This window comes from Solea solea, chromosome 17, assembly GCF_958295425.1.
Source record: "Solea solea chromosome 17, fSolSol10.1, whole genome shotgun sequence".
Classification (NCBI taxonomy): domain Eukaryota; kingdom Metazoa; phylum Chordata; class Actinopteri; order Pleuronectiformes; family Soleidae; genus Solea; species Solea solea.
Window position 1 is genome coordinate 9,464,812 of NC_081150.1, and position 19,937 is coordinate 9,484,748.

The 19,937-nt window shown below is 41.3% G+C and overlaps 1 protein-coding gene across 1 annotated transcript in view; it reads left to right on the top strand.

Annotated features, from left to right (window-relative positions):
* Positions 1-19,937, top strand: part of nbas (NBAS subunit of NRZ tethering complex) — a 144,782-nt gene that overhangs the window by 68,498 nt on the left and 56,347 nt on the right. Inside the window, exons 37-43 of the mRNA XM_058612749.1 lie at positions 1,080-1,256; positions 1,871-1,984; positions 3,089-3,212; positions 7,684-7,760; positions 8,352-8,489; positions 18,571-18,794; positions 19,069-19,179. Coding sequence (XP_058468732.1) covers positions 1,080-1,256; positions 1,871-1,984; positions 3,089-3,212; positions 7,684-7,760; positions 8,352-8,489; positions 18,571-18,794; positions 19,069-19,179 — 965 coding nt within the window. The remainder of the gene's footprint in view (positions 1-1,079; positions 1,257-1,870; positions 1,985-3,088; positions 3,213-7,683; positions 7,761-8,351; positions 8,490-18,570; positions 18,795-19,068; positions 19,180-19,937) is intronic.

A 19,937-nucleotide genomic window follows, 5' to 3' on the forward strand; every position in this document is an offset into this window, starting at 1 on the left:
GCTGTCATTTTATTGTTGTATTGATGTCCCTAATCCTCACTCGTATATATTTAAGCCCTCTAGATGTGTGTGTGTGTGTGTACTCTTGTGATTCTGTTTTTCTTTTTGTGTATGTTTTTTTTTTACAAACCTCTTCAGTGTATGCACGTTTGGCGTTCCTTTCATTCCCTAACCCTCACTCCCCTTCCAGATATAAGGTATTGATGAAAGGCAGTAAACGATTTGGCTCCAGCCCACTGACCGTTTAAATGTGGTTTTAAAATGCTTTTCTATTGTGTAGTAACCAACATACCATGGAAATTAGTGGCGCCCTTTCAAAAACACTCTAATAATGCAGTTTACGGTCCAGTGCACACCCTTTTGTTATTTTTTGTTCATTTTAAGATAGCAAAATCACTCGATCTGCGAAAGAAGTCCTTTTTATTGGCCCTGCAGCCCCTTTTAGTTCCGAATGGATGAACAGTATAAGCAAATATCGACTTTACTTCAATGTCCTGTTTTGCAATACAGGAGTCATTTGACATTTGTAGTAAATTTGCCAGACGCTGGTTTGCCAAGTTTTGCCATTGTTGAACAGTGAGCCAAGCTATCTCTTTCCTGAGAGTTAAGTAAAGATAATGTGTTTGACAAACAGATAAATTCTGAATTTGTGATATTGATCTGCGTGTCACACTCTTTGCCAGAAGTCACTCAGTTGTCTTTGAGAAACAAGCAATTACACTTTCAAGGTGTTTCGAGTCAGAAAGGAAATAAAGATAGCGAGGCATTTTGTCACTACTGTACATGGCACACAAACGAGGCGACGCACACATGAAGTCGAGTGCTTTTTGAAGTGCTAATAGAAACATTCATACAACACGACGTGGTGGAGATACTGATGCTCGGAGAGATTGTGATCAAATCATTCCTCTGATGTGACTTTTCAATTGCAAAAAAAGGTGTGAGGAGGTCTCTAAAGTAAAACTTTAATACTTGTGTGATGTCTACTACTGCAGAGAGTGCTGATTAACATATAAGAGGAACATAATTGTCCAAACTTTTCTCTGTCCTTTTCCCTGATGTCACCTGCTTGGCCGTAGGCCTCTGCTTCCACCGCGGGCTCGCCTGTGGGGACAGCGGGGGACCTGCTGCACAGGACCACAGCCAAGACCATGGAAGTGCTGACCACCACAGGCCTGACCACCAAGGCTGTGCTGACCGCAGTGAGTGACCACCGCTGGTGGAAAGAATCGCTCAACTACCTCCGGCCACTTCAAGTAAGAACACATTCACTGCTGTTTTCACATCAGGGGCAATAAATAAAACCTAACGAGGGACTAATGAAGTCACTTGCGGGTTTAAAGGTCTGTGTTTGTTGTGTGTCCTGTTGACACATGTGCGGTTATGCATGTGTGATGAGTGTGCGGTAAAAGGCTCAGTCGAGCAGCTGAAAAAAGAAATTGATTCTCCAGATGTGTTTGTTTTGAGGCTTCCTTTTTAACTCCGTTGGACATCACTGTGTGAGTGAAAGACAGTCCTGTGTCTGCCTGCCTGTGCCCCATTTTTCACACAATCCTGCTCAGATGCTTTATCCAAAAACAACCAATCAAGAGCTCATCTTTTGCATAATTAACTGGCTTGCCCGCTGAATATTTCAATACGCGAAGGTTGCCAGCGGCTGAGCTGGTCCAGCGGTCGCCAGGGCGGAGATTAATGGCGTCGCTGGTCTCGACAGTTTTATGTATGTGTGTGTGTGTGGTAGGAGGAGGTGGAGGGGGAGTTGCTCGTAGTTACAGGTTTTGAAGGAAAGTGTGTCAGCTGTGGGACAGAGAGAGATGACAGTGCTGTGGGCATGTTGTGAAAGTTTAATGATGTTTTGATGGCTCCTCAGGGTCGCGACGCAGGAGCCACGACGCAGGAAGGCGCATGTGAGAACTCGAACCTGGAGCATCAAGGCTGTAGCCCCTTTTATCAGGAACTTATCGAGGATCGCTACGTAGACCTGGTGAGTGGTTAAGACTCAAGTGGCTCTCTCTTGGGTCATTATTGCCTTTCCTTTCACATTTTTTCTTTCTCCTTCTTTTTTTTTTTTTTTAAATCGTCCATCTTCTTATTATAGCAAAAATGTTTTAGTAGATTTATGACTTACGGCATTCAGTTAGATTTCTTCTATCACTTATACATTTCTTGAGAATTAATATTGATTTGAGGGAGCAATTTTTAACACTTTAGCAATTTGCTAGAGTGCTTTTCTGAGAAAAGAGGGATTCAACCTAAGGCTGATCGTATAATAGTTGAAATGAGGGGTGAAAAGAGGAATAAAAATGTGCACAGTGGAGGTAATGTATGTGTAGGACAGAGGTGGAGATCATAAAAAACGGGAGTTGTCGTGGAAGTAGAAAAGAACAAAAGTAAGGAAAGTAGTGGTCTGACCTTTATGCCTAGAATATGGTGGCCCCGGGTTAAGACGGAGCTTTTTACTCCGACACAAATCATGTGGATAGCTAAAAGAGTGGACGCAAAGGGAAACAGAGAAGGTCGATACATCTCTTCTCATGACATTTTAATAGGCCTCTCAAAATCCCTTCCTCTGCTCCATCTTCAGCGTCCATCCATCTTACATCATCCACCTACCAATGATGGCTCCACTTGTCTATCCGTCTATGAGCCGGCTGATCAATGGGATCGGGTTTTTTTTACCTTAACAGTTTTCGATGAAGGAAGAGCGAGAGGAGGAAGGGCTGATTGAAAGAGAGGAAGAGACAAATCCAACAAGGCAGAAAGATGGATCGAGGGAGAGTAGTAAAGATAGACAGGGAAGATCCCGTGATACAGTTAGAGCCCTGAGGCCCGTGAGAACACCAGCTTCGTAGTTCACCTCTGCAACACTTGAAAAATTACTCAGTATACAGGAGTCCTATAAAGGGATTATCAAAAGGTCTGATGTTGAAGAGCATTATTTGTCTGTGAAGTTCATTTGTTTACTCCGGCTCTCGACACTCCGTCACCTTAATCACATCTGCCTGTGTCATTTTCCGATCCGCCCCTCCTCCTCCTCCCGCGAGGAAGCCCTCAGTGTTACGTGTCTTCTCGTTCTGTTCTCTTGTAGAGTCAAGATGTGTACTCGTCCTACAAAGACCTGCCTCAGGAAAACTTTGCCGAGGTTTTGCTGAGGACTGGCAAACTGGCCGAGGCCAAAACAGAAGGAAAAACCCTGTTTCCTGCCACAGAGGGTAAGCAGCGTGTTGTGTAACGCTCAGTTACACGCATGCACACACACACACAGAGCCTGATTTGAATCCCAAGCTCATTAATCAAGACTTATTATAGAATCCGAGAAGAATTATTACCATAGTATTTTTTGGAGTCCCCTTTTTTTTGCATTTTGAACTGTTTCCCCTCCCCTCTCTGTTTTTCACACATGACTGATGTCAGAGAAGAATAGTGCTTCACATTATTGCCGAGGCACTCGTGAGACTGCGGTATGATAGAAATGAAACCGATCCCGCACCGCCGAACAGACAGACCATATTGTCTGCCATCTGTGGCTCCATATTATTCTCCTTGCTTTCCATTTGTAGTGCAATTGCACACGCTAACGCTACCTTTGTCATTGTTGTGAGCGTCTTTGAAGACTGATCATCTCGTTGGAATTGGTTTCAGTGCAGAGGGAACATGATTCTGAATATTAACCCCCCCCAGACTGTTGTAACACAGTGTATATTCACCGATGCACTTTAATAGGAACACCTGTACACAGGCTTTTGCATGCATTTATTCATCCAATTATGTGGAGTTAGTGCAGTGCATAAAATCCTGCAAGCTCAAGTTAATGTTCACAACAAACATTAAAATGTTATCTCTCGTAGTTTGACTGCGATACGGCGAGCTGCGTTGTGTGTTTTTATGAAATGTCGTTTCCCCCGGAACTTTCAGAAACGGCAACGCACGGAATTCGTTGATACGAGTTGAGTCTTTGAAGAGTTTGAATTACTGCTCCTTACCAAAACAGTCTCTTCACAAGACTCCACAGCACACGGCACCTTGAGGCAAATTGTCTCCAAAGAAAAAGAAAAAAACAACAAAAAACACAAACAACAACAAAAAACTAAGAACATCATTTTGCACTTCAGATCTGATCAATCCTTACACTGTGGGATGTGGTTGAATAGGAGAACCGCACTGGCTAGAAATGATGTGATGTAGTCCCGTCAACAAGGAGCAGAATATATTAAAGTCTCCAGGCTTTTTGTTGGAAAAAATGGCCTCAGGCTGTTTTGAGAGCAAAGCGATTAACTACCCTGGACTAGTATGATGTTTCTCATAAATGTAAATGAGTGTAGTTTGAATATTTTGTGCACTAACATTAATTATCCAACCTCTTCTTTAACAGAAGTGTTTGAGGAAAAAGTGAGTGCAAATTATTTAACTTGAACGATTTCTCAGGGCTTTATCTTAGTGAAGCTGCAGTATTGACGGAATGCATGATCCCTCTCCTCTCCTCTCCTCTCCTCTCCTCTCCTCTCCTCTCCCCTCCTCTCCCAGACTAGGGGACAACATGGGACGAATTGCCTCACACTGATTAATTAATGTATCCCCACGTGTCCCCCAGCAACAGTAAATAATGACACGTCACCGCTGCCATACCGGAGAGAGAGAGAGATAACATCAAGTCAAGTCGCCAGGGCCACATTGTGGGATGGATCACAGCCGCTCGCTAAAATCAATGCCACGACAAATACAGACAGTGTGTTTGTGCACGTGGACATGTTTGAGTACATGGACACTGAAGAATGCAAGGCATGCACTTTGACCCCGCAGTACCTCTTTGCAGACACACGCGCACATACTCACATGTGCGCCACCAAATCTGATCTCTGGTCTTTCAAATGGACATCTCTTGTCTTAAAAGTCACCTTTCCCTGCCGCGGTGTGCAACGTGTCGAGAAAGAGAAAAGCCCGCCCGGACGACATTTGCGCCGAATAACGACTTTCGATTAACGGCTCCCGTGTCGGCCCACCAAAGCCGGCTGTCCTTAAAAACAGACAAGGAGATGGCCTTTAAGAAAAAAATAAATAAAATGTATTTATAGATTTTTCCACCTGTCCCAGATAAGGTGGATATAATTAATGATGACACAAGTGGAAAGTAACTCGATTGGATTGAGCCGAGTAAAGTGCAGGTACGTGTTTGAACTTGCGCACGCACGACAATGGCCAAATGACGACCAGGCCACAATAACACACACACACACACACACACACACACACACACACAGTCTGATTTTCAGAGGAAATTACTTTAACTTACATTCATTTCCCTTGAGACCTACTCAACTAGAACTTAACCCTAACCTCATACAAACCATGTGTGTCTTCATCTTAAAATGTAATGATTTACATTATGTGGACTTGCTTTCTGTCCCCATAAGGAAGACAAGTCACCGTAATGTGACTGTGTAAACGTTTAGGTTCCCACAACTTGAGGAATACCTGGGACGCACACACACACACACACACACACACACACACACATGGTGTCTCTTAATCATTTTCTCTGTCCTCACACACACAAGCTAAAAATTAAAAAATGCCAAATGCTTTTAAGTCAGGGTTATCTATTCTGTGTGTGTGTGTGTGAGCGTGTGTGTGTTTACCCCTCAGGTAATTCTTGTCCCGATGGTATCAGTAGCTTTAGAGAGGCGTGTAATCAGCTCATTCTAAGGTGTAGCTCATTGAAACCCGGGAGGTAAGAGAGAACGGGAGGGGTGGAAAAAAAAGAGAAAAAAAGAAAGCGGGTGGGCGCTCTGTTTAAGGGAGCTGTTACAGCTCTTTAAACTGGTGCATCAATGCACCCCTGCACACACAGGCACACATTGAATCTTCAAACTGTATGTGTCAGACATTGGCTTGTGTGCGCACTTGTGCATATTAGTGTGCATTTTGTACTGCACTGTAGATGTCTTTCCCTTTGCCCCGGCTCGTGTCTCTCTCCCAGTGTCCATGCTCCACTTTTCTCTGTCTGTTCTATTTTGTCTCGGTCTCTTATCACCAACACAGGCTTTGTTCTCCTCAGGTCAGAGACTACAAAGTGATTCCGTCTCTGCCTCAAGTTCTCTCTCTCTCCCACTGCTTTCTTAGCGAGTTAGTGAGTGATTAACGTTGGGAGTCTTGTGTTTACAGTGCTCAGTGTTTGTCCAGTAAATCTACAGTTCCGTAGTTGCGGCGGATTGAGAAAGTGTTGTTTTTTCTTTGTGCGCGAGTGTGAGTTTGCATCTGCTTGTTCGACTGTAGAGACAGAAGCTCATCCCTGCGCCCCAAAGTTTTGTCGAGGCCCAAAATCCCATCTGTCACGAAACAGACTTCGGCCCATTTCCATACTGTCAATAATTCCACTATCTTCCCACAATGCAGTGCACAAAAAAAAAAAGCAGAGCCACTCGCAGCTGTAGAAGATTAAACTAATTGCAGATGATGGAAACACAGCTTGAGAAGATGTTTGACTATGTGGTGTAGCTGGCACTGGAATTTCCATTTGATTCTCCGTTTGCATAATTTTCTGTGTGCACACATTGATGAAGTGCATGAATTCCGTCTTTGTCAAATGCAAAATTGTATTTGATGTCAGTAAATATTTAGTTGGGGGGGGGGGAACGATTCCAACTTTGGGTCCATTGGCAGTCACTGTTTTGGAGCTTTCAGCGAGTGGAAACATTTGTTGGAACATTCAAAGGCAGCGACTAATGATTATTCTCTGTAACAGGTAAATGACTAGTTTTCCTCTAAAATAATCCACTGATTGTAAGATGCCTGTGTGCTATCTAAATCTGTTTCATCTGTTTAATTGTCCATTTGTCACTGTCGACGAAAAAACAAGTAAATTGGTGAATCAATTTTAAATCCCCAAAAATTTTTTCAAAGCTCTATAAACAGCAACTTAATGGATGGTGAGTCAGGACAATTGTACCGTGTAGAAGGTTAAGAATGCGTCGATATGCTCAATATACTCTAAAATATGTGCTTTGCATAGTTGGTGTCGTTGGGACATGGCTATGAATTATCCAGGTAATCATTCTCAGTCAGAATTTCCATATTCCCTGTGAGCATGATGCACTCAACCAGATCACGGATTCAAAACTTGCATAATTAGTGATTACGAAAATTAAGAACTGCTCTTCCCGCCTTTGTTGTCGAGAGATATACTGTACACGAGCTAATTTGGCATTCATGGGACACCACTGTAAAGTGCACTCAGATGAATTTGGGACTCATCTGGAGAGCACTTATTAGAAGTGGACATGTTCTTACTCTTTGAATAATACATGTGCAGGAAAGCGTACACAGACATAAACACACACACATGGAACCAAACCACTTTTTGTTACATGTTTGCAGGCACACAAACATGCAAACAATAGTCCAGGGAGAAGATGGACAGAATCCTTTGAACTGGGAGGGGATGGCTATGAATCTTAACATTATCTCCCCTACTTGTCTCCTCATCTCTCTCTGTTCCACCTTCCCTCTCTATTTCTGGCCTGCAGAGAGGTGTATTTTGACAGCCATTGTTGTCTGAAATCAACAAACATGGAATGAGAGTCATTGGAGAAGGGGGGAGGGTTTTTGTTTATCCTCAGTGCTTTAGTTAAAGTCGTTTTCTTCCCCTTCTTTCTCTCTCTATCTCTGTCTCTCCATCTTTTCCAGTTTTGCTGCAGTTGGCCAATGATGCATTTCCCAGGGACATGATGCTGGCTCTGTCCTACTTACTGGCCCTGCCTCAGGTAGGTGGACACACACACACACACACACACACACACACACACACACACACACGCAGGGCTGAGTGAATCCATATCCTACTATATATTGATCTCTGAAGTTGCTTGATGAGCTGCTCTGGTATACATTTGTTTTTTTATATTCAGTGAGTCAAAATGAACATGCAGCTTTGAGGTCACAGTTGCATGATTCCTTTACTTCAGTCGCCATTTGCACATGGCTGCTTGCTTCATATCCACTTCCACGTCCATGAAAATGAAAACACACGACAAAACAAAATTCACTCAACAGCAGTGGATTGTGTTCAAGATTCATGTGTTCATGAATCTTGACGCTTTCACACCAGTAAAACACTTTTTTTTCCCCCCACTGAAGAGGATTTTTCATGGATGCAACAAACTGATAGTGTTGGATGATTTGTTGAACACAAGCATGTGATTTTATTTTAACTGTCAGCTTATTTGTGACCTTTTTTATCATCTATGTGTCTCCTTTTATTTCTCTTCTATATTCAGTTTTCAGTGAATACTTAAAATGCCCTAATGCCAACAATCTCCTCTCTTGTTTCTTCGTATATATGTGTACATATGCAGGTGTTGGATGCCAACAGATGTTTTGAGAAACAGTGTCACTCCGCCTTGTCGCTCCAGCTGGCGGCTTACTTCTATTCCCTGCAGATCTACTCCCACCTCAAACCCTGCTTCAGGGACAAGAACCACACTCTCTACCAGGTAAGCATGAAGCAGACCAGTTCTGTGTGTGAATGCTGGCGTTGTCTGTATGTAATATGTTTAATGTTGTGTTGAGGTCACCTTCCAATTATTTCTTTACAGTCACGTTGTTGTGATCATATGACTGCACTTCCTGCACAGTGTCATTTATAGTCTGTAGAAGGTATACGATGTCTGAGTGTTCGCAGGAAAACCTAACGTCAACCACATCTCAGATAACAACTAACCAGCCAACTGGCTAATTATTTGTCAGAAGTTGGTGAGGAAGTTGTCAATAGTTTAATTCCCATTAAAATGTATCGCAAATTTTCACACAGCGCCGATAGGTCTTCCTATATGGTTACGTTCCGTTCCCGCTTCAGTTCATTAATGTAGTGATATTAGCTTCTTGAACTAAGTGGAAAAGCTCCTCTCACCTGCTGTGTCTGCTCTACAAAGAAATGTTAGCTACAGCTACTACATTTCCTCAGGTCAGATGTGAGGAACCGTCTTTAAGCTTTTGGGTTTTATCTCGTATATTGCATTTTTTTTTTTCTCTCATTTTCAAGAGGTTCTTTAAAAGGTTTTTGATATACGGTTTGTAATTAAAATACATTTCAGGTTATATTATGTCCATACTCGTGAAGCAAAAGAAAACAATAGGAGGGAGAAAGGATTGATGAGTGGATGAGTGAGAAATGGACGGAGGAGGACAGTGAAGGCAGGGACGCTGTGGCGTCATGAGTGGAGAATAAAGAGAAGAAATGGCTCTGACCTTTCCTTGAGTGTACTGTGGCTGCGGTAGATTTTACTCCAGGTGGAAGTAGGGCTGGTAAAATGTCAAAATAAAAGAATGGACGAGGGATAGAGGTCAGTAGAAGAAGTGGATAAGTGCGTCCCAGCTGACCGTCAAGGTCAGGCTTATGCACAGGCCTGTGTGGATGTGCAGTTGTACTTAACACATACACACACATACACAGATGCACTCACTCAGCCCCTCACTGTGACACATTGCACCATAATGGCAGTAATCTGTCCTCAGGTCCATTAAAGCATATACAGTCTTTCTCCTCTGCTCTTCAATTTGAGCAATTGTACCTTCATTTTTAGCTGATTTCTCCTCTTTTTTTTTTTTATCTGAAATTTCCTTTGACTTTCTTTTTAAGTGTGCTCTCCTGGAGTGAGTGCTTGTTATCATTGTGTTCCAGGTCTTGCCTCTGCCCAGCTCTTAATGATGACTTAGTGGCAACTTTTACTCTAACACGGATAGAAGCACGGGGGGAAGAAAAAAACCTTTCAACCCTGAATTTCTTCTTCTTCTCTCCTTCACTCTTTCCCCGTCCTTTCCTCCTGTTTTCCCCCCTCAGTTGAGTTTAAGGAATTGCTTTGTCGGTACGCCAATTCTGTTTCTAAGTGTCTGCACGAGACTCCTTCCTGTCCAGGTTATGCTGCTCTTTCTTTCATCACTCTTCACTCCCTATACACAGCGTTTATAGTCTTTTTCCCCTCAATCTCTGGCCTCTCAATCCACAATACTATCTTGACGCTGCATGCTTCATACATTTCTCATGCGCTTTCTGCAACTCCCTCGCTCTCTCTTATCTTTTAAGGGCACACATTGTACAGTGTGTGATATTTAATTTCAGATATGTAAGAATGTGGTGCTTGTGCTGCCTTTGCATCACAAATGAGTTAAGCTGGGGGAAGAAGAAAAAAAATGTCACTCACCCAAACATGTCTATAGTAAATTTATATGAACACTATGAGCATGTTGCAGTGTTATAATAATGTATAAATGCAGACTTTTATATGTTTGTGTGCATCGTTGTCATGTGACAGTGGGTGGTGTGTTTGTGTGTGTAGTGTCAAACTGTCACGGTGCGTTTTCCGACTCTCCACTTGAGTTGGAGGAAATGCCGCGTCTCAACGACTCTCGTGCTCCTTCAGTTCTCTTGTCACTATCACATAATTTCTCAAACCCAACATGCAGGCTCCATGCAGAAAGGCCCTCGTTTTGTTGCAAGGCAAGAGTTCTAGCCCCTACTCCGCCGTGTGGGTATTGCAGTTTTCTCATTAGCCCAGCACATCTGAAGTTGATGGAACATTTAAGGAAACAATTACTCCATAAACTATTTAAAAGGCACGGCTCAGGCAACACTCTTAGGATAACCGGAAATCTTACTTTGACCTCATCTCATTTGTTATTTGCACTCAAGAGTAATGCATCTCAAAGACAATATGCAGCTGCTTTAAATGCACCTTTCAGCACATTAGCTTTGATTATTGATTTATTGATACTGTCGTGATTCCAGTGGAGACATTTGACCTGTCCAGTCGTGAATATTCAGCAGCAGTGGGTAGCCACAGCACAGCTCAGGGACTCTTTACCTCTGGGTACATGCCCAGTACCCAGAGGTGCTTTAGTAAAAGTCATATAATCCCGCGTGTCAGTTAAGCACTTAAAATGAAATAAACTTTTGTCGAGCTTAACACCAAACATGGTTTAAACATCAAGTTTTTACAGCAACAATCTGTACATTAGTTCCTGCTCTTTCTTGTGATATAACGACTGTAAAAACTAATTGATTTGATCTTTTTTTTGGAATCATTAACATTAATATGCAGTATAAGTCTAAAACTACTGGGTCATCATGCATCTGTTAATGCTCCAGCGTTTCAATCGAGGCGACCGTTTGTTTCCATTCCAAATTTAAATCACTCCTTTTTCAACTGGAGTGCTATTTATCTATCTCGTGTAACTCGGCAAAGAGGCCCTTGAAGATTCTGTTTCTCACTATTGACTTTCAAGGTCTTTAACTGTTACTTTCCCATTCGATTACACCTCCCAGGCGTGACAGAGCAGCAGCAGGCTCGGTGACACAGAGGCTGGGTTTCCATTATTCCCCAAGGCAAAATGAGTCGATTTCCACTGCTTGCACTGGAAGTTTTCATTATACTGGCGAAAGTGCCGGTTTGTGAAATAGAGGCTCTCTTTACCATAATTGTACTGTTGCTGGTGTTTACACGAGACTGCACATTAGCCTGCATTTGGGTAAGTGCATTTACATGTTGGCACTGTTTACCTGTGCTTGTCATTGTTTTAATGTGTGAGATTTCCCCTCGATTTTGTGTCTTTGTGTTAGTACGTACGTACGTGCGCGCACGCGTGTGCTTTTACCATAATTGCAGATGTGTATGGGCAGCCATTCCGTGGCAATGTGCTGAGGACAGAGATTGAGATTATGCACTCAACCGTTTATCTTCGCCTGGAATGGAGTATTGATCCCTCTCACCAGTGATACACACGCGCACAAAAAAAACACAAACACGGTTAAAGTACCTCACAGAGCAAGAGTTTATCATGTAGGAATACTGCTTAGTTCTCTGGATCTTTATTATAAATATATTTGCCTGCAGTTTAGACACTCAAATGAAGTCACTGGATTTCTACCTCTGTTAAAGGAATACTTTAAAAAAGTGTGCTTCAGGGAAAACAGATTTTTTTCCCTTTCCAATTGCTTTATCCAGCGTAGGGCAAACGTCAGTTCAAGGTTTGAAACTACAACGCCAGTTCCGCACTTTTTAGACTCACCCATAGGGGGACGAGACTTCATTCCCAGAATGTAAACACGGTGTCCGTCATCTTTGCTAACCAACTAGCGCTGTCTGCTTCGAAGCTTGAGACTCTCGCGGGGCAGCGAGCACAGTGCATACTGGGAGTTGTTGTCGTTCATCTACCACAATGAAATTGTTCTGCCTTTCTCCGCCAAGAGGGCACTTGCTTCAAATATTATTTCACATTTCTACTCCATAGATGACCCAGTTTTAATAGACATTCATCTTTCCAATGGTGAAATACTGTATGCCTTTAATAATATACAGTATTGTGCCAAAGTCTTTTTTTAGATAATTATTTCTCAATAAACTTTATTGGAATATGGATGCAGTTTTAAAATAAAAAGAAATTCCAATAAATGAACTGCTTCTATTTAGTTTGAGATGAGTATTCAGTGTGACCTACCCTTGTACTTGAACAACAGCGCGACCATGGCTCTCTTAAAGCTGGAGTGGATCCCTAATTGATGTTATCAGTAATATAATGTCCTAGTATGGCATGCTGGAAAAATATCTGCTGTAAATAAAGGCCACGTTTATTCAAGACATGCTTGAAAATTACATACTCAACATTGTACGAGTTCAACTATTCAGTCAAAAAAAAAAAACGTTTAATACAACATTTTGGTCAAAGTCCTCCTTAAGTAGCACAGATAAAAGTGGTTTCCCCTGGTAGCAGTGAAACACTTAATAAAAACAGCACTTTGGTTACGTGTTGTGACATTTTGAAAATGGCTGTGGTCACTGCTGGTGCTTTTTAATTCGTGGCTACAACAGGATTTAAGCTGGCAGGTGCAGGAAGTGACCTCGCAAGTGCCGGACCACTGAGTTTGTTCGCCGCTGTTGAATTGAATGGAATAATGAGTTAGACTGAAAGACTTCCACATCACAGAGAACACAGCACAGTATCTCCCTCTTTTGGTACAAATTGTGCACTTGTACAAATTGCACTCTTGTACCACAATCATTGGCTGTCTATATTCTACCCACGGGAGTACTGAAGAGTAAAGCAGCCGCAGAAAGGGTCTTATTAGGCAAATATGCATTCTAAATGCACCGTGGCGGTTGAATGTTTGAGAGCAAGTAGTCTCAAACCCTTTGACTGTGTCTAGTTGCACTTGTTTGTATCTTTTGCAGTCTTCTCAGCAGGCTTGTATCTTGCTTGTGATCAGTCTCCTTCATGGTGTATCATGACCCTCGCTGCAGCCAAGCCTGTTTATGGAGTAATTATTCCTTGAAAATTGGTGCCCAATCCACCCCCCCCACCACCCTCGCTGGGTTCCTCCTAATTATGTGCACATACTGTATACACCATTTGATGAATTAGTGTTAATGAGGCCACTGACTGTAAAACTAAGTGTTAGGTAGGACATAAACACAAGCCATTAAGATCATTAGTAGCTTAATCTGTAGCGAGGGAAGGCATGACTCGTCCTCCGTAACCTCTATGTGATCTTTACCATGCAAAGAGGTGGAGCATTTTAAAATGGCTGCACAGGTTTGTGTACGTGTGTGTGTGTGTGTGGCGAAGTTTTAATAACTTGCTTAATATTCCATTTAGAATTTTGCAGACTTTCAACCAAAACAACCCCCGAGGGTTGTAAAAAACAACACATTTAAACTTATTTTGGTTTCACACTCTTGCTGGAAAAAATATCAGTGTAGGTGTAGGGGCCTAAAACACACTTTTTATGTGTTAACTTGGAATTTTGAACATTCATGGTCTCTAGAATATGAATCCCAAGAACGTCATTGTCCCTCTTTTCCACCAACAGTCACAAGTTAGATTTTTTTTGAAATATCTAAATAACTATTGGAAGGAGTTCCATGTTAGTTTCTCAAAGATTGATTTAAAAATAATTGTGACTCCCAGATTTGTATTGTTCTATTGCAGCCAACAATACACTTTCCCCTGTCAGGTTTTAATTACTCTGCAATAACGTTTTATGCAGACATTTATTGCTGAAGGTCCTCTGACATTCCTTTTCTTGTCCACAGTCTTGGTTCTTGGTGAAATGTGGATGGATTGACATTCATGATTGCCTCCGAGTAATTTGTAGCCACATATGTTGATTTATGGCATTTCTTTAAGAGCTCTTTTTTGTGACAGCTTCTGCATTTTAAATGTCAGTATGCTATCATATATATATATATATATATATATATATATATATATATATATACACATATATGTGTATATATATATATACATATATATATATATATTATACCCTAAGACTTGCTTTAGTTTACATTAACCACAAATAAGTATTTATGTTTTTCAGAGTTACTGTATAGCATGTTAATAAGTAACTAGGGATGGGCATTTCAAGCAGTATTCAAAAGTGTTTTTCTTCAAATATTTCTATATTCTAAACGGTGCATGAGAGCTAATGCAAATAATGCATAGTTCATAGCATGTGGAGCTGTGAGGAGCAGCTAATGAGATGCATTCAAAGACCCTGGCGAATGTTCTCCATTCTGTGGAATCTACAGAAGATGCATTCAAGAATCCTATTCAATTTTATCACTTCTGCAAACACTGACCAAATGCTTGCTGCTATCGGCGCTACCTCCTCACGGTAATAGATGCATCACAAATGAGGTGTTCATTGAGGTAGAAAGGATCATTGATGAAAGATTTCTTAGTTTTGAGCCTTTTTAATGAATAATTAAAACCATCGCATTCACTTATCAACGTTCTGTAATCAAAAGAATAACCCAATAATCCAGTATTTGTGCATATCATAGCAACTTTACATGGTTGTAAAACTGTGTACTCTGTGCTAAGATTTATTTACACTCGTAAACTGACTTACAACAGTTGCCGTCACACTATTTCACACACTTATCCAGGAAAGAGGCAAAATGATTTTAAAGGACACAGGCCATAATGTAATGACATGGGAAATAAAGACTGAACATGAGAGAATAAGAATGACTGAACAGTTTCGAATGAAATGAAATTATTATTTTTTTTTCTTTTTACACTGTTTCCTCTTAAGCGTCATCAAAGGAAAGAGAGAAATCGAGATAAAAGAGCCTATGGCTGCAGTGGAACAGCTGCAGGGGGAGTTGGGGATAGAGAGAGAGAGAGAGAGAGACACACACAGAGGGAGATTCGCCTGCTACCAGCTGGGAAACATCACACACTACCTTATGCAATTATACTTAATGTTATACATCCCCTTTGTAAAGGAAGAGTGTAAGAGTCTCTTTAAGACGCTTCGAAATTAAATAAGCAAGACATTGGATAAGATGGAATGAGTGTTGTCTCAGAAGAACAGTTATTAGAAAGCAAAAGAGGAGGCTAAAGAGATCCATAGAAATGAGGAACGACGGTTAAATAATTTGAGAGATTAAAGAAAAAAAAATAGTGTAGACTGGTAGGTTAAGGAAGGATATAATCCAGATATCTAAAAGAACAAAGCACTGAAGATGAATGACAGAGAGAGAGTAAGTGAGAGAGAATGCAAACAGTATTTCATCATGAAAGCCTTATTTCAATAAAGTTCTTCAAACACAGGCCTGTCCATCACAGTTCCAGCAGACTTTCGTCTCTCTCTCTCTCTGCCGTTCTTCGTCCTCTGAAAATGGCGTCCAAGACAGACCAAGCGTCATCATTTGCCACCCCGCACCCCCTTTTTTCTCCTCTCTTCCCCATTACTTCCTGTCTTCCATCTCCTGGCATTTACGTCCACCTCGCAACGTTCTTTCCTGTCTGTCTCTTTTACTCCCTGTCCCGCGCTCCTGCTTCTGAGTTTTGAATTTGCCCCCGTGACTGCAAGTGTGGGGCGCACATCTAACGGCCCCGAGAAACGCAGGACGAGGCGTTCAGAGACACTCACACAAACACCTCCGTTTTCAGTCCCAGTAGCCGTAATTACCTTATGCAAATTAACCATTTCATCCAGCATTTAAGGTGCCAAAGAAACGGAAGTCAGGGGCTCATTTAATTAGAACAGAGGTGATGAAAGAGATACAAATTTTACTTACCACTTTCTTTGTGTGACAATCTCCCAAATATGTTTCCCTGGTCATATTCCCCACAGGCCTGAGTCATGGTACCAATTATGTTTTCTGAGATATATTTATTTGTTCATCTATGTATTCATTTGTGTGTAGAACAAGGCGCACTAATTAATTTCCTGATTTAACAGTCATTGTCTTTTGTCTGCCTGTGTGGAGGCTATTTAAAGCTCAGTGTGTGACATAAAAGTAAACCAGAAGGTGTTTTGTGAGCACTAACCACTCAACGACCTACTCCCATTTTGCTTTATTCTACCAGCTTTCAAAACACAATAGGAATTTCTTTTGTTTTTAAGTATATTTTGTTTGTCAAAAGCCTTGAGAGGAAAGCGTGTAGTGTAGAAGAGAGGAGAGAATGAGCAAAGCTGTGCACAACCTGCGGCTGTGACTGATTTGTAGCCTCAGTGTGTGGAGTGCCTGCTCTAACAAGTGAGCTACGGAGCATCATAATGTGTATTTCTGATTAATGAAACAGCTGCGCAGCAACTGATTTAAGAATCCACCCTTTTTTTTTTAATAAAACTTAATTTGATTAAAATGTGGATTACTCTTTAGATCTGCATTAAACCTTTTTATAGATATTTTAGAAATGCATGAAACCTCCCCCAACCCAATTAGATGCACTCCAAAGGTTAATGGATTCTTCACTGGGTCATATAGCTCCCACTCCCACCAAGTGTCAAGAAATTGGGTTCAGAAGTCAAACCTACTGTTCAGACAAACGTTACCAAACGTACAGTATATCACCCATAGTAAAATAAAGATAGATAGATAAGAAGAGGGAGTGTGTCATTTTTTGCTAACTTTCCAAAGAGCACTAAACTAATTTCCGTCCACTTTGACTTAAAGGTCAAATGAAGCTTACTGTAAGTTCACAGGAGCCAGGACGATCACTAGCATGCGTAAAGAAACATCAGATCCGTGTGGACCAATCACAGACTCTATTACTTCGAGATGACTCAAACATGGCACCCAGTAGCTGTAATGAAAATTGCAAGCCTGCTGCATGAGCAGCCAAAAATGTTTTTTCTGGCTTCTGGGTTTTGCTTTCACATTTTGTGGACCATTGCACATGCACATTAATATTTCCCTCGCTGGACTCACCCCCACATGTTCCTACTTGACCCATACTCAGATGAGGTAATATTCCACGTGGCTTGCAGTTGGACATTTCTCATTAACAGTTATAAAGCAAGGTTGGTTTTTTTTCGGTCTTTGGGGAAGATGTTTTTTGGGCTGGAGATTTTTTTTTTTGGAGGAGGAGTTAACACAGGAACACATTGATGTAAGGGTGAGTGAAGTTATTGATTCAAGCTCGTGGTGTATACTGGATTCTGCCAGTTTTTTTTTAATTTTTGCTACTGATTTAAATGTATTGTGTGAAATATGAGAATACAGCATGTATACTTTTTTTTTTTCCCTCATTCACAGAAATGATTAGGCTTCGTTATTTATAAAGCATAACAAGAATTGTTTTATTTTATCATCATCAACAACCAGGGGATCCATGAGGAGACGGTGTTGTCCGTCAAATGAATATAAATGCCATATTTATTGACTGCACTAATGTCATTTTCCATCATTTAACTTTCAGTGAGTATTATTATTATTTATTTTTTTACTTGATAATAATTATTATACTAAAAATAATAATAATAATATAATATTATTTCCTTGTGAGTGTCTTTAGAACAACATGGTGGTGAGATGATGGTACAAAAGACAAATAAAGCATCAAGCTTCCTGTTATATACAGGATGCGTATTGTAAAGCGCGTGGTCTGACTGTCATGTGTTCAGAATACCCTTTTCCCCCCTCTTGTCTCATGTTTATTTGTTAATGTCCATCCTTAATACATTTCAGGATTAAACATTAGCTGTGTGCATACATTTCATGAGCTTTTCTACTGTAGTGGTTTAATGGTACCTGGCTTATAGTACCTGCCTGCTGGCAAGTATGCTACAGGTTTAATCAGCCAGCCAGAGCTGGATTTAGGAGGATTTATTGTCAGAAATTAATTACATTAAATTCATAACTATGTTTCCATTAGTGTATAATAACCTAAACATTGGAATTGATTGTAAATTCATTACCTTTGAATGAGTTCTTGGCACAACATGAGCTGTAGGGGGGCCTTTCATGTGTTTATGTTACCAGAAAGCAATCACAGCCTCACCTACATGTTTAGAAAGAGATATTTTGCTGGTTGTAACTTTGCTGCTGATGCCGCTCACTGGTCCTTTAAGTCAGCGACTCCAAAGCCACTGTGATTATTACCCTACATCAAAGTGTAGGGAAGCTGGGTTTTTATTTGCTTTAAAGCAGAGGATTGGGCAAAGTATTTCTACATGTTGCTAAATCTGTCCAATATTCTTGAACTATGTGACGCCACCAGCATGAAATAGCCCTTTCAGCATCTGTTTTTGTGTAAACCGGAACATTATTCCCCTTTCCGTAGGCTGACCCAAAGGAGCTGATTCGATTGGTCACACAGCATGTGTCTGCGTATTCGGGTTGGCCGGAGGAGCTGCAGAAGTTGATAAGTCAGCTGAACGTGTACAACGAACGCCTGACTGACTTCACCCAGGCCCAGGTGTTACAGGGGCTGGGCCGCGGTGTGGACGTCCAACGCTTCAGCTCCGACTCCAACTACAAGAAGGAGACCATCCTTGGCCTGACAGAGTAAGGGAATCAAAGGAATATATTGTCAAATCAAAATCACTATTTGAGATATAGAATAAGGAGCCTCACCTAAACATTTTTGAATCACAATCATAATATTTGTGAGATTTCTGCCTAATGATTTCTACAATCTCTACTGTAGTTAGCCAAGTGAGCTTGATTTGGTTTGAAGCATTTTATGTTGCACATTTCTGCTTCAGTGCGGCAAAATCTGATCATTATTTTCTCCCTCTGCTCATGTGTCTGAATGTTTTTTTTTTGTTTTTTTTTTCAGGACACTGGATGACAGCGTGTACAGAATCGCTCTGTCTCTGGCTAAGCGCTACAGTGTGCCTCTGTGGGAGATCTACATGACTCACCTCGAGTTCCTCTTTACAGATAGCGGGTACACGCACACACACACACACACACACCATCACACAAGCTGTTAGTTTTTTCATGTGAAATGCCCCTAATATGTGTTTTGGTTAACAAACATGTTTGGGTCATGGTTCCCTGTTAGGGGTTGGTATGTTTTGCTAGTGCACAAACCGTTGTTCCTCCTTTATTAAAATTGCCTTCATGAAAAGCATATTTAACCTCCCCCTAGGCAAAATCTAAGACGATGTGAATGTGTGTATATACGTTTCTATGTATTTTTTTTTATATACGCGAGAGAGGACGTGAGTGTGTCAGAGTCTATTTCCATAATTTATCTGCTCTCTGACTTGGGATCACACTAACTCGCCACCTTTCCTTGTTTTAATGGAATTTCTTTTCCGGCCGAGGCGAGGTGTGTGTATGCGCTGCTTGTTTTTGCGCGTGATAAATATCCCCTTGGCCACGTTCTGATACATAAGGAAAATGGTTTATGGACTGCACTTAACGATAAATTAAAGCCTATACCTGTGTGTGTGTGGGTGAGAAAGAGGGAGAGAATGATCAAGCTCATGACAAATGTGTGAAGAATATTCATACTACTTTTTGATGAGAAGCATCTGCAATACGTGTATTGATTTAACACACGAATGGACACGGTGACTGAAATAAATAGAGCAGATGGGGGGCCGGGGAGGGGGGGAACTGCCGACAGAAGCACAGGTGCAAGATGAAATTTAGACTTTTATTGATCCCTGCGGGAAAACACATTCACACGCACAAGTT